Below are 15,052 nucleotides of genomic sequence, written 5' to 3'. Positions count from 1 at the left end.
CTAGCTAGCTGATCAAAACACAACCACATTCATTGGCTTATCAAATCAGAAACAGCTCACTGATAACAACCCATTTTCTCATGTCGGATAATTATCTGTATGCATTTTATTAAATAAAGGGTGGCTACTTTGAAGAATCTCAAATATATTTTGATTTGTTTAACACTTTTTTTTGGTTATTACATGATTCCATATGTGTTATTTCATAGTGTTGATGTCTTCACTATTATTCTACATCGTAGAAAAAATTAAGAAAACCCCTGGAAGGAGTAGGTGTGTCCAAAATTGACTGGTACTAGTATATATCTATTTATTTTACACCACTCATTGAGAGTAGGTAGAGTAGGTAGAGAGTAGGTAGAATAGGTAGAGAGTAGGTAGAGAGTAGGTAGAATAGGTAGAGAGTAGGTAGAGAGTAGAAGTAGGTACTTTTCATGAACGTAAAAACATTCAATCTTCAAGGTTTAGTTAACTCTGTTTTAGAACATCCCGCTCAGTCCACTCCCTCTTGAGCCCATGCCTCTTGAGTTACCATAGAAACCACCACCACGGCCTAAAACCAAAAAATAAAGAAATCCAGAAATTAAAAACATTGATTCAACCATTGTCATCTGCGTGTTTTCTGAAATACAGGCAGATGATGGTATCAGAGGAGATGAATGAAAGTATTTACCCCAAAAAACTCAATGATTTATGTAATGGTTCTCATTGAAAGGGGTTATCATAACGGGGCAATAGTTAAGAGACTTAGAGATCCACATACGCATGTGATTCTTGTCCTTTGACCTGGCTGAAACGGCATCTTCATGAGACAAACTCAACATCGGCCTGGCCTGTGGATTTTCCATTGGGTCCAACATCGATATGAACTCCCACAGGAATCAATTGTGAGAAGAACTAAACCAAAAGGCGCACACACACCAAAGAATAAGGGCCTGATACGAACATCATGATTGTACAAATTAGAGTTACATAATTGTACTGTGAATATGATCTTTTAAGGTGTTGACATCATTGGAAAAAGGAATGGGAGTGATTATGGGTGCTAGAGAAACGTGATTCTTACATTGGCTATGTCTCCCTCAGTGGCACGGAAAGGCAGGCCCCTCACGTACAAAATGGTTGCTGTGGGAGCTAGTGTCATCTGCACCACCGTTGCCATGGCCACCTATAGCGGCAATCACAGCGATAAAGGAGTTAATGTATCTGAGAAAGAATTGCAGGCACACTATCAGTCTGACATTACAAAGAAAGGAGCATATCTTACCTTTTCCTCTATCGAGCATATTTTACCTCTTCCTCTATCGCCACTAATTCGGTCATCAAATAACGTTATTCCATTAGAAAACAGTAATTACTGAAGCCATTGTAGTTGTCAAATCCGCCATAGCCTATGTGAACAGACAGAGAGAGAATGGGGAATCAATGATCAGCTTGTCAGTCCATTAGCCATTCTCAAACACTAAATTGACTTCACTAACCAAAACTACTGAAAATACATACCCCCAGCGTAGCAGCCGCCTCCACGCATATGGTCCAAAAGAGCACCCCCTCAGGCTGGCCCAGGGAAGAACCCACCTCGCCTGTCATGGGTCTGTCGCAGGGACTGTGTCTCTGCCCCATCATCCTTCTGGGGAGCTCATAGTAAAACTGGATTTCAATCCGGCTGCTCTTAAAGATTTATATGTACCTGAATGGATGTAAATCCAGTTCGAGTTATGACAAGAACATAACATGGGGTAACAGCCATATGGAGAACATCAGCAGACAAGACACTGCATGATTTCAAATTGGCAACTTTATCTAAGCCAAATAGTTGGGGTCAAACAGATGCCTTAATTATAGATTTAGAATAATAATAAATAATATTGGAATAATAAAATGTATTTAAACAATCGCAGTAAAAATATGGCGCAGCTTTCCCATAATCTGCTAATATTACAGCAGGTTTTGTTTTGCACTTTCATCATGATGCATTATTAAAAGGCTGTTAACATATAGAGGTGTGGTACTCTTGACAAAAATAGAGTTTGTGTTGTAGAGCGATAGTGGCGATACAACACACAATCCCAGCGGATGGTGGCTGTATTATTACATCCAGTCAGAGGTTCCTGTCTGTCTAGATGGCGATGTATTTATTGGACGTGTCGGTGCTCAATATATATAATCAGTATCCTATAACGATGTTTATCATCAGCGCTGTTTGTAACACATTTACCTTTAGATTAGACGACCAGAGTTCCAATGGCAGACAGCATCATGATTCATGAAATCCCATTCTAACCAATAATGGAGTGTGCTCGTTATAAATACATTGTGATTTAGTATCGGTATCAGACTAACTTTTCTTATAATTTTGTTTTCAGAGCATACAGGCTGGCAGTTTATCGACAGATCACTCTATGGGCACGAGAGTTGGACAAGGTGTACGGCATCTCATCCCTGCGTGTGTTGTTTCTTCCATAAAGCGCATAGCTAGAACCAAAGGCAATGAATAAACGTTTGAATAAAACCAGTTAATTTAATTTAATAAATCTAGCCTAGCCTAAGACATAGACCTAATGCCTGCGCCTTATGTGAAAGTAGTATTAGTTAGCTTGTTCCCTATAACAACAGGTTCAAGTGTAACCTGATAAACTTGCTTTGAAGATAAAACTACTTTCAGTGCGTACTAATCCCGTGTCCCTGTCGCTAGAGTATCGACTTCAACTAGCTTTGGCTGCCATCTATTGGAAAGGAATGGTAACTACACTGGGCAGCTCGTTGTCAGAGTCAAAGTGGACTTTAATAATATATGCCATTTAGCAGACGCCTTTATCCAGAGCGAACTGGGTTATATGGTAGTGGAAACAGATCATAGAAACAGGATTACAATGTTGATATCATGGATGGTCAGTCCTTGCATCTATAGCTCTGTCTATGCATTTGAGAGTGGTTATATTTCTCCAGGCCCATCCGTCAGCTTTTTACCAAAAGAGGAGCAGGGAGACACTTTGTTATTGTTTCTGCTGCTGATTGCCACTAAGAAGTTAAGATGCAAATTAAATACACACCAAAATATGTTACAGATACTATAAAAATGTCCCATCACTCAGTTAGTGAATACACAGCATCCAGCACAGCAAACATATTTGACAAAAGCCCATTTTACATCAAAATAATAACCACAGTGTTTATAGAGGGTGCAGCAGTTCAACACCTCAGGAGCAAATGTCAGTTGGCTTTTCATAGCTGAGGATTAATAGGCTGACAGAGAGTCGAAACAGCAGAACCGGGACATGGTAGCACATCCATTGAAACGTTTATTTTTTTAAACAGTCAAAACAATTTCACTCCGATTCCTTTTATGGATGGGTGTATCTTTGAATTTGCTGTTGACTGGCATGCTCCTTCTCCATTTTCAGAACACCATCCCACTCCCCCAAAGTGATCGATAGCATATCTTGGTTCGCACTGTGATGATTGTGATTGAGCTCTCAGGTTCATACAGCGAGTTATGGTCTTCACTGATCTCACTCTCCGTCAGTTCCATCTGTGGCGTATAAGGGCAGGACTCGGTTGTATACTGATGGTCTTGAGCGCAATCTAGCTGAGCCCTGAGCTCTTTAGCGATGGTCCCAGTGGACCTCTTCTCCCCCGCAGCACAGGAACACTCTGGCACCCAGGGGCCAGTTTGGCATGCTGTACTAACTGTTCTTTCCTGTTGGTAGAAAATAATTAAGGCATCTATTAGGCTATAGTTATATTCAAGAATCACAGCATATACTTGAAATAAACAGCCTTAGAAATAACATGGATTTGTATGCAGTCTCCTCCAGGATGAAAACATTTTCAGGGATGAAGATGTCCTCCTGAAAAGAAACGGAACCCCAAAATATCAGTTGGCATTAACAAGCTACCTGTTGTATGCTTTGTCAACACACACACACACAGCAAATACAGGGACATATATTTTTCAGCAAACATTAGTTAGCTATGTCAACTTTAGTCTAGCTAAATGAGGTGGAGCTAACAAAACATTACAAAAACAAATGTCAACACAATGTATTACAGTACTTGACTATCTGAGGTGGAAGCTAGCTACAGTAACTAACGTTAACCAATAACGGGTACACGGATAAACTGTGTTGCAATTTTAGTTGCAGTTGAGTTGCTTGCTAACGTTATTTGCTTGGGGGTGTTACACAAAACACTTCAGACGCAATTAGCTAGTTACCTTTGAAAGAGATTTGCGTCAGTTCAAATCTGGCATCAGGACAAAATGTGATTCATAGTCACCGAATATATTTTAAGTATTTTAATTAAACTCAGACGATAAATGGTAAATGCAATTTTCGTATATACGGGTTCACTGTATCTCCGCGCAGGGTAGATCAGAGAACTGTGGAATGTACTCAAATAGTAGTTTTTATACTATGACAATTTTATTCTCAACTTGCCCAGTTGGCCTATCATAGTAGAGGTTTAGCATGGTTAATAATCTTGCTCCTCCTTTGTGGGCCCCCGAACTTGTCCAAGCCCCTTGGCGTTTTCCTTCTCCACATCTGGTTGTTGGGTAGAGCAGCTCCATCCTGTGTCCCCCTCGATTCTTCACTGAAACAGTTCCTAATATGGTAATGTCCAGTATTCTAAACTCCTGGTTGGTCTAGAGAGATGCACCCCTCCCCTCTCCAGACTGTCCACAGCTTTTATGGCCTGTGTTGGTCAGTCCTTACACCTACACACACACCCCCCTCTGTATTGTTTGTGTGTGTGTGTAACAAAACAATATTCCTCTTCAACCAATATGCTAACAGCCTATAGTGCATAAACATAAATCCTAACACCTTCAACTAGAGTTGCAACTACGTTGCACAGTGTCTAACGCTAACAACAGTCATGACCGGTTAATGAGCGATGTTGATGATGGTTGGTCGCTACACCATAACCCTCGAAATGTCAAATGGAGGTGCAAGCAGAGAGGGCTTCAACGTAGGCCTATGACTCCTTTCCATTCGGAAACTCCCGGTTGCCGCATCGAAAGTGCCCTTCATCGCGAAGTCTGCCTCCGCAAAATGCTGTCTGCAGATCCTGCTGGCACATCCTTCCTCTTCAGGACATGGAGCCACTTCTTCAAAAGTTGTAGGTCCTTGGGCAGCCGATGGTAGTTTACTGAGGGATTTGTTTGGAGCTAATTCATACAGCCTGACGCTATATAGTTCATGATTGAATTACTACTCGCTGTTGCCATCTTCATTGCCCACCCCTAACCTCCCATTCTCCTCGATTCACTCTCCGCGCAAAAACTCAATACTTTTTAAAATTTTATTATTATTCTTATTTAAAAAAAATGTTTTTTATTAACAACAAATCAATACAGAAAGTACATAAGGGAACAAGTATATATAGATTATATATAATGGACAATCGAGCTAGGTTTTTTTTAAAAATCCTCTTTTGTTTTCAACTCCACGAAAGCTTCCCCACTGGACCTTCCTTCCTTTGGAAAACGTGAAGGACGCTCCATTCACTTTCCCCAGGACGTTACAATCTGCAAGAGATGCACAGGATTAACTTAATTGGTAGTATTTGATACACTGCCGATTTTGCTACTTACAAAGCATGTAGAGGTCTGTAATTTTTTATCATAGGTACACTTCAACTGTGAGAGACGGAATCTAAAACAAAAATCCAGAAAATCACATTGTATGATTTTTAAGTAATTAATTAGCATTTTATTGCAAGACATAAGTATTTGATACATCAGAAAAGCAGAACTTAATATTTGGTACAGTCAATCAAGTTTATTTTATATAGCCCTTCGTACATCAGCTAATATCTCGAAGTGCTGTACAGAAACCCAGCCTAAAACCCCAAACAGCAAGCAATGCAGGTGTAGAAGCACGGTGGCTAGGAAAAACTCCCTAGAAAGGCCAAAACCTAGGAAGAAACCTAGAGAGGAACCAGGCTATGAGGGGTGGCCAGTCCTCTTCTGGCTGTGCCGGGTGGAGATTATAACAGAACTATGCCAAGATGTTCAAAATGTTCATAAGTGACAAGCATGGTCAAATAATAATCATGAATAATTTTCAGTTGGCTTTTCATAGCCGATCATTAAGAGTTGAAAACAGCAGGTCTGGGACAGGTGGCGGTTCCATAACCGCAGGCAGAACAGTTGAAACTGGAATAGCAGCAAGGCCAGGTGGACTGGGGACAGCAAGGAGTCATCATGCCCGGTAGTCCTGACGTATGGTCCTAGGGCTCAGGTCCTCCAAGAGAGAGAAAGAAAGAGAGAAGGAGAAAATTAGAGAGAGCCAAGATTTTCAAAATGTTCATAAATGACAAGCATGGTCAAATAATAATCAGGAATAAAAGTCAGTTGGCTTTTCATAGCCGATCATTAAGAGTTGAAAGCAGCAGGTCTGGGACAGGTAGGGGTTCCATAACCGCAGGCAGAGCAGTTGAAACTGGAACAGCAGCAAGGCCAGGTGGACTGGGGACAGCAAGGAGTCATCATGCCCGGTTTGCCGTGACGTATGGTCCTAGGGCTCAGGTTCTCAGAGAGAGAAAGAGAGAACGAGAGAATTAGAGAGAGCATACTTAAATTCACACAGGACACTGGATAAGACAGGAGAAGTAATCCAGGTATAACCAACTGACCCTAGCCCCCCGACACAAACTACTGCAGCATAAATACTGGAGGCTGAGACAGGAGCGGTCAGGAGACACTGTGGCCCCATCCGAAGATACCCCCGGACAGGGCCAAACAGGAAGGATATAACCCCACCCACTTTGCCAAAGCACAGCCCCCGCACCACTAGAGGGATATCTTCAACCACCAACTTACAATCCTGAGACAAGGCCGAGTATAGCCCACAAAGATCTCCACCACAGCACAAACCAAGGGGGGGGCGCCAACCCAGACAGGAAGATCACGTCAGTAACTCAACCCACTCAAGTGACGCACCCCTCCTAGGGACGGCATGAAAGAGCACCAGTAAGCCAGTGACTCAGCCCCTGTAATAGGGTTAGAGGCAGAGAATCCCAGTGGAGATTTGCCTTTGTTTGCAATTACAGAGATCATACGTTTCCTGTAGTTCTTGACCAAGTTTGCACACACTGCAGCAGGGATTTTGGCCCACTCCTCCATACAGACCTTCTCCAGATCCTTCAGGTTTCGGGGCTGTCGCTGGGCAATACGGACTTTCAGCTCCCTCCAAAGATTTTCTATTGGGTTCAGGTCTGGAGACTGGCTAGGCCACTCCAGGACCTTGAGATACTTCTTACGGAGCCACTCCTTAGTTGCCCTGGCTGTGTGTTTCGGGTCGTTGTCATGCTGGAAGACCCAGCCACGACCCATCTTCAATGCTCTTACTGAGGGAAGGAAGTTGTTGGCCAAGATCTCGCGATACATGGCCCCATCCATCCTCCCCTCAATACGGTGCAGTCGTCCTGTCTCCTTTGCAGAAAAGCATCCCCAAAGAATGATGTTTCCACCTCCATGCTTCACGGTTGGGATGGTGTTCTTGGGGTTGTACTCATCCTTCTTCTTCCTCCAAACACGGCGAGTGGAGTTTAGACTAAAAAGCTCTATTTTTGTCTCATCAGACCACATGACCTTCTCCCATTCCTCCTCTGGATCATCCAGATGGTCATTGGCAAACTTCAGACGGGCCTGGACATGCGCTGGCTTGAGCAGGGGGACCTTGCGTGCGCTGCAGGATTTTAATCCATGACGGCGTAGTGTGTTACTAATGGTTTTCTTTGAGACTGTGGTCCCAGCTCTCTTCAGGTCATTGACCAGGTCCTGCCGTGTAGTTCTGGGCTGATCCCTCACCTTCCTCATGATCATTGATGCCCCACGAGTTGAGATCTTGCAGACCGAGGGTGATTGACCATCATCTTGAACTTCTTCCATTTTCTGATAATTGCGCCAACAGTTGTTGCCTTCTCACCAAGCTGCTTGCCTATTGTCCTGTAGCCCATCCCAACCTTGTGCAGGTCGACAATTTTATCCCTGATGTCCTTACACAGCTCTCTGGTTTTGGCCATTGTGGAGAGGTTGGAGTCTGTTTGATTGAGTGTGTGGACAGGTGTCTTTTATACAGGTAACGAGTTCAAACAGGTGCAGTTAATACAGGTAATGAGTGGAGAACAGGAGGGCTTCTTAAAGAAAAACTAACAGGTCTGTGAGAGCCGGAATTCTTACTGGTTGGTAGGTGATCAAATACTTATGTCATGCAATAAAATGCAAATGAATTACTAAAAAATCATACAATGTGATTTTCTGGATTTTTGTTTTAGATTCCGTCTCTCATAGTTGAAGTGTACCTATGATAAAATTACAGACCTTTACATGCTTTGTAAGTAGGAAAACCTGCAAAATCGGCAGTGTGTCAAATACTTGTTCTCCCCATAGTCCCTTCGTCTGGACCATGTTTGAAAAGGGCAAGAAAAGTCTTCATTAGCAATATCATGCATATACCTTATAAACTTATTTGCTAGGCCTGATGTGGAATTCAATTTCCAGGTACTTACTAGTAGCTAGTTAAACCATTTACTAGTTAGCTAGCTAGTTATTTGCCTCAAGGTCGATTGCATCTTCCTCTGTGGCAAACCTTGTATATATTGACTAGTTTAATTTAGCGAAGTTAGCTACAAGCAGTGTTTACATGAACATTGTACAAAACAATATATAGATATCACACACAACAAAAATAAATCCAGAGACATAAAAAGTATTACGATATAGACAAGTTACATTTTGACAAATACTGTAGGAGACACTTTGATAATTTGGTATTTATGCATTTAAAAAAACAAGCAGTGCTTAATTTTAAGCCTCTCTGTTTTGGACTGTTTTGGTGTGTGTTCTAAGTCTAGGTTTAAGGGCTTTTCCAAGCTTAAAAGGATAAACATTCAACATCATGGGTCATTAAAAGGTTAAATACATTGGCCATGCTGTCAATTCTAGCATGACTTCTGCTACGTTCAAACAACTGGGAAATCTCATACTTCAGTGAGTTCAAGACAACTGGGAACTCGGGGGGGGGGGGGGGGGGGGAGCACCGACTGGGAAAATACGGTCATCCAACTCGGAATTCCAAGTCGGGACCTCGGGCCTTTTTCTAGAGCTCCGACCTGAAGATCACTGACATCATGATTCGACCTTGTTTTTTCCGAGTTCCCAGTTGTCTTGAAAGCACCATAAATCCAGAGAATTCCAGACTTTGGCAAAGTTTGATGACAAAATTTGCCCAAAAAAGAACACCACGCCACCTTCCTGTTCAAGTGAGCATAGCACAAAAGGAGTCCAACAATATCTTGTATGCTGCTGCATAATTTATGTAATATGCCAGGGAGATATGTATACTGTAGCTAAGAAAGTAATACTAAGTGTACATTGTGTAGTAAGCACTATAGCTATAGCCTGCTACCATATTGTATGAAGATGAATATTGTTTTGTTACACACACAGACACAAACAATACAGATGTATGTGTGTAAAGACTGACCAACATTGAGTGACAGGCCATAAAAGCTGTGGTCAATCTGGAGAGGGGAGGGGTGCATATCTCCAGGCCAACCAGGGAGATTAGGACACTGGACAATACCATATAAGGAACTGTTTGAGTGTAGCGGCACAAGACGGATCTAATCTACCCAACAACCAGATGCGGACAGAGGAGAGCACTAAGGGACTTGGACAAGTCCGAGTGCCAGCATAGGCTGAGCAAAGTTTAAACCGCGCTCAGCCTCTACTGTGATAGGCCAACAGACGCGTTGGAACTACGTCATCACGGTATAAGAACAGCTGTTTACGTACTTCCTGCCAGTTCCCTGTTCTACCCTGCGCGGAGATACAGTGAACCCGTATATACGAAAATTGCATTTGCCATTTATTGTTTGCGTTAATTAAACATAATTAAAGAAAGTTAGCAGACCTTGCTTTTTATTTATCCTGATACCGGATTTGAATAACGCAGCGCTCACAGCAGTGTCAGTCTGGGGTGCGTTTTATTCAACTGACAGATACTGTACTAAACGACTATTTGAATAACGATGTGATTATGGTAGCCCAGATGGAGATTATGTATGGTGTGTGCTGCACGAGTTATGTGATTTCAAATGGTCACACCCATATTGATCAGGCCACACTACAACGTACACACTAAACTGTTGTAGAACAATGCAGTTTTGGGGAGACGTGTCGTTCAGTACAAACAGTCACAATGCAACAAACGTTGAATCGAACTGAATACGCCCCTGTTTTAAACCGGGCTGTCTACTTTGAGTTTGAAACGCAGACGCCCTCAACCGTCGCGCTAGCTACTTTCCCTCGAGTTATCACCGTCGAAACCGGATGCAGTTAGATTGCCCTCTTAATTGGAGGTCCAATTCACAAACGTTATCCACCCCAGGCCTCGATTTTACAACCAATTTAGCTCGAGGGAGCAAGTAAAGAACTGTAATCACTTGTGGGGTTGATATGACCCACAATTCAATGCAAACTATAGTCACGTGTCAAACTCCGGTGTACAGGAACTCTCAAATGTAATCAACATGACTGCGTTTTCGGCATGTCAGACAAAATTACAAAACTAGCTTTTAAAAAAACCATATATATATATATATATATATATATATATATATATATAAAACGTAGCTAGTTTCATAAACATATTTTTTGGAATTCTGACATTTATTGGAATAAATGCCCAAACTATAAAACTAGCTAGCTAGCTACCTGACAGTTACGTTAGTTTTAGCTAGCTATGTTCGCTTGCTAGGTACATTAATACGTTTTTAAGCTCAATATTTCCACCAAGGAGGTTGCCTCTCCGATCATCACTCTCACTCGCTTGGGCAAGGGACATAAGGTATACTCGGATTTGACGATGTAAAACGTAATTCGAGGGTTTAGGACCGAGGGTTGTCTAGTTTGGACTGCTGCCTATATATGATCAAAATAGTCTAGGTGGGTTTCTCTCCTTGTCTCCTCTTTACAATGATTTTAAAATACACATTTACCCTGGGTAGATGCCTACCTACAGTTTCTATCAAATCAATGAAATAAAGATAGCTAGGAGACCAGAGTTACCTAACCTTTTTCACCTGCACTGGTCTGAAAGCGCAATATGTTGGGCGTATTCTATGGGGAGATTGTCTAGCCAAGCCAGCCCTATCAAGTCGGTGCAGACGAAGAAAATGAGAGGAAGCAATGGACTTTAGACTTTTGGAATGATACACCCTCTGGTTAAAGTTTATTTGGAGGCGTGCAGCTGTTAAACTTATTAATTTCTCTCTCTAAAATCAGCACAGGCCTACTCTAGTAAGTAATGGAGATTCCAGTATTCACTGTTGATGCGTTTACCAACTTACCTTTCAAAGGAAATCCTGCAGCAGTTTGTCTGCTTTTACATGTAAGTATACTTTTTTCTACTTGGGCAAATAATACATGATTACATGTCATTGCATATGCTCATGTATTGCTGAATAATCAACATGAGTATTTGCTTTAAGTTATCTTACCACAGGTATACTTAAATATTACCAATGTAATCATGCAAAAAAAATACTGTTGACTGTTCTCAACCAAAGGAATTGCAGGATGATATGTACCAGAACATTGCTGCTGAGATGAACCTGTCAGAGACTGCCTTCATCATACGGCTGAATTCAAAAGATGACTTCAGCTCAGGTATCTTTTTTTGGACATTCTGAAATAGAGTTGAAACTTACACATGTATTTGATATAAAAAGCCATGCCACTTTTACAATTTTCTGTGCAGAAGTTTGCAAATCTGCCATCTGGTGGTAATCTATTTTATTGCAATTAACTAAGAGGGTGTGACTGCTGCCAATGAGAGTAAATGGGGATTGAGGAAAGAACATGTAAATCAACTCACCACAACTTCCTAAAATGACTGACATGGGAACTTGTATGTGTTGTATTGAAGGAGCACGCTTCCGTTTGCGTTGGTTCACCCCCACCACTGAGGTTCCTCTGTGTGGCCATGCCACCCTGGCTTCAGCTGCAGTACTGTTTTACAAAAAAAGTAAGAATGACAGTGACGACATTAAACAATAAGGCAACAGGGGGTGGTATGTCAACACGGAGTGCCTGGATACAGCCCTTAGCCGTGGTATATTGGCCATATACCACAAACCCACGAGGTGTATTATTGCTATTATAAACTGGTTACAAACATAATTAGAACAGTACAAATAAATGTTTTGTCATATCCATGGTATATGGTCTCATATACCACTGCTTTCAGCCAATCGGCATTCAGGGCTCGAACCACCCAGTTTATAATACAGTATCTCACATGTAAGCGAGTGAATTGTAACAAGTACACACTTTCTGTATAGACTGCAATTCAATTAACTGTTTCTATCCCACGACCCCCTTCCTTCAGAAAATGTCAACTCAACAGTGGTATTTGAGACATTGAGTGGAGAGCTGTATGTGCGACAACAAGGGGAATCTATAGTGATGAATTTCCCCCTGAACAAACCTACTCCTGTGGTAGGTGATGGAATCAATGTGGTACATTCATGTTCAGCATGTTATATACACTGAGTATACCAAACATTAGGAACACCTACCTAATATTGTTGTCCGTCATTGTGAATAAGAATTTGTTCTTAACTGACTTGCCTAGTTAAATAAAGGTTAAATAACACGTGACCTCAATAAGGGATTATAGCTTTCACCTGGTCAGTCTGTTATGGAAAGAGCAGGTGTTCTTAATGTTTTGTGCACTCAGTGCACATGCTAGTATAAATATTGCATAAAAGCCTTCGCATATCAATGTAACTTTTTAAATGTTCTAATTGAAGCTTAATATCCGCAGGGTCTTAAAGAATTTAAAGACATAGTTAAAGTAAGTGCATCGTCCTTCTTATCACTGTTTCTATAATTTATGGTGAAGAATAAGACTTGATGTGACAGTCTTAATGTGTATGTGCAGGCTGCTGTGGGAGACCAGCCAGTTCAAGAAGTGTGCCTCTGTGCCACCACCAAAATGCTAATGGTGCGCCTTGCTGACAGTTGTGACAGGTAACTTTAAAATATATAATAAAAGCACTCAGTTCATTATCCCTGAGCTGTTGGAAAACGGAGAGGATGGAAGGGCAACTTAACCTGAAAGGGATTGAAACAGTGAGTCTTGGGTTATAGGTCAGTGCTCACGTCCCTGCAGCCAGACCCAGCAGTTCTGCTCCGTGTAGACACTGGCGGGAGGGTTAGGGGTCTGCTTGTCACCATGATCGGAGACCCTGGCTGTCAGTCTGGCTATGACTTCTACTCCAGAAACTTCTTCCCCTGGTTCGGGGTTCCTGAGGACCCTGTGACTGGTAAGAACAGAGGACATTGGCCTGTCTTATTCTGTAGGCCTTTAGAACCTTTAATTCAAATATATATATTTTTAAATATTTTTTTTAGGCTCTGCGCATACTGTCCTTGCAGGCTACTGGTCAGAGAAACTTGGCAAGAAAAAGATGCTGGGTGGGTAATCTAAACAGTATTGCAACATGGAGGTCAAATTCCATTGCACAGAACAATACATTTACAGATACTGGTGGACAGGTACATCTTGAGTCCAGTAAAATCCAATCAATAATTATGTAAATGGAATAATTTGAAGAACTGCCACTAACATACTATATTTTCCCCCTGTGTGACAGCCTATCAGTGCTCTAGCCGTGGTGGGGAGCTGGAGCTTGAGCTACAGGATGATGGCAGGCTCAATATCGCTGGCCAGGCGGTCACCGTCCTGCAGGGGATTCTCACTGTGTAGAGACTATACTGTTTACTCAGACCTAGCTAAATGTACAACAGGAGCGTAGCAATTAAATTTTAAAAAACTCTGACTGTGTCTACAGATTATTTGGGTTTTGAGAGATTATTCTATTGTTTCAAATTGTTAGTCAACATTCAGCATACAATCCTCACTATTTGGACAGTGATGCAACATTTTAAAATGTCTCTATACTCCAGCATTTTGGATATGAGATCAAGTTTGGAATATGAGGTGACTACTGAATGTCACCTTTTATTTGGGGGTATTTTCATACATATCGGTTTAACCATTAAGGAAGTTCACTTTATTTAAACCAAAAGCTGTATTTTGGTTATAGAAGGGTCCAAACATTTTTCTTTGTTGCAATTTCACTTGGTTTTGAGAAACTTCCCCTGCCAGCAATATACTTTCTCATGCTCATTCTGCAGTGTAGGGGTTTAGATAAAACATTAACAAAAGCAACAACATAAAAACACACACCCAAATACATCTTTTAAGAAACGGAAGCACTCTCAGTATAATGATGCAGGTCTTTAGATGTTGTACACATGAAATTGTGCCATTCCGAATTTTATATTATATTTATATTATAAGTTATATTCCATTTTGTTTCCCCTTTCCAGCTGTGATATCTATGTGTAGCCTGCTTATGCACACACAAAGAAAGTATGACTCAAGTTGTACAAAGTGGAATATAATGTTGCAGTTAAAATTTTGGATTGACACAGTTTCATGTGTACAACATCTAAAGACCTGCATCACTATACTGAGAGCAATGTCATTTCTAAAGTTATGTTTCTGGAGCTTTTGTTCAGAACGACGACTGAGGAAGTGTATCACTGGTCGGGGTAAGTTGCTCAAAACCAAGTGAAATTGCAAAAAACAAGGTGTCTGGATTCTTCTATAACATGCCATTTACATTCCAAAATACAGATTTGCCTCAAATAATAAAGTGAACTTCTCCTTTAAGAAATAAAAGCACTTTAGGTATCCCCAAACTTGAATTCAAATTTTAGCTTCGTTGTTCAAATACATATGGTGACGACTGTATTTCAACAGTTTTTACTGACTAACAGGGAAATAAACATGTACAATAATACCAAAAATGATTTATTCACATATAAAAAGTAAAAGCTTGACAATCAGTACTGTCTCAAAAACATGACTAATTACCAATCTTAATCTAACAGGTCTGTGTGAGGAAAGGTCAGAGCAAAGTTTGAGTAATTCATGAATTTGTTTTGCTGCAGAGTATTGCTACATAG

The 15,052-nt window shown here is 41.2% G+C and overlaps 1 protein-coding gene and 1 pseudogene across 3 annotated transcripts; one reads left to right on the top strand and one right to left on the bottom strand.

Moving 5' to 3' along the window:
• Positions 1 to 479: 479 nt before the first annotated feature.
• LOC120029379 lies at positions 480 to 3,532 on the bottom strand (annotated as a pseudogene).
• Positions 3,533 to 10,721: 7,189 nt separating this feature from the next.
• On the top strand, positions 10,722 to 13,857 carry LOC120029891 (phenazine biosynthesis-like domain-containing protein). Of its 3 annotated transcripts, XM_038975199.1 has the most exons (10): positions 10,722 to 10,859; positions 11,297 to 11,402; positions 11,581 to 11,680; positions 11,940 to 12,038; positions 12,402 to 12,511; positions 12,840 to 12,869; positions 12,957 to 13,045; positions 13,166 to 13,341; positions 13,430 to 13,492; positions 13,672 to 13,857. In XM_038975199.1, exons 2-10 carry the CDS (start codon positions 11,319 to 11,321, stop codon positions 13,782 to 13,784), a joined length of 864 nt encoding a protein of 287 aa, XP_038831127.1. In that variant the 5' UTR covers positions 10,722 to 10,859; positions 11,297 to 11,318; the 3' UTR covers positions 13,785 to 13,857. The 3 variants fall into 3 exon arrangements, with proteins under 3 accessions (XP_038831127.1, XP_038831128.1, XP_038831126.1); XM_038975200.1 differs by lacking the exon at positions 10,722 to 10,859 and having other exon boundaries at positions 11,066 to 11,402; positions 13,454 to 13,492; XM_038975198.1 differs by lacking the exon at positions 10,722 to 10,859 and having other exon boundaries at positions 11,105 to 11,402.
• The last annotated feature ends 1,195 nt before the right edge of the window (positions 13,858 to 15,052 follow it).

This window comes from Salvelinus namaycush, chromosome 35, assembly GCF_016432855.1.
Source record: "Salvelinus namaycush isolate Seneca chromosome 35, SaNama_1.0, whole genome shotgun sequence".
Classification (NCBI taxonomy): domain Eukaryota; kingdom Metazoa; phylum Chordata; class Actinopteri; order Salmoniformes; family Salmonidae; genus Salvelinus; species Salvelinus namaycush.
The sequence above is the reverse complement of the archived record's forward strand: the minus strand, read 5'-3'. Positions and strand labels throughout refer to the sequence as shown.

Coding starts and splice junctions, on each gene's coding strand:
- LOC120029891 (XM_038975199.1), top strand. CDS start 11,319: ATGGAGATTCCAGTATTCACTGTTGATGCGTTTACCAACTTACCTTTC. Junction 13,046..13,165: donor CTTGCTGACAGTTGTGACAG/GTAACTTTAAAA, acceptor CTTGGGTTATAG/GTCAGTGCTCACGTCCCTGC. Junction 13,342..13,429: donor TCCTGAGGACCCTGTGACTG/GTAAGAACAGAG, acceptor TATTTTTTTTAG/GCTCTGCGCATACTGTCCTT.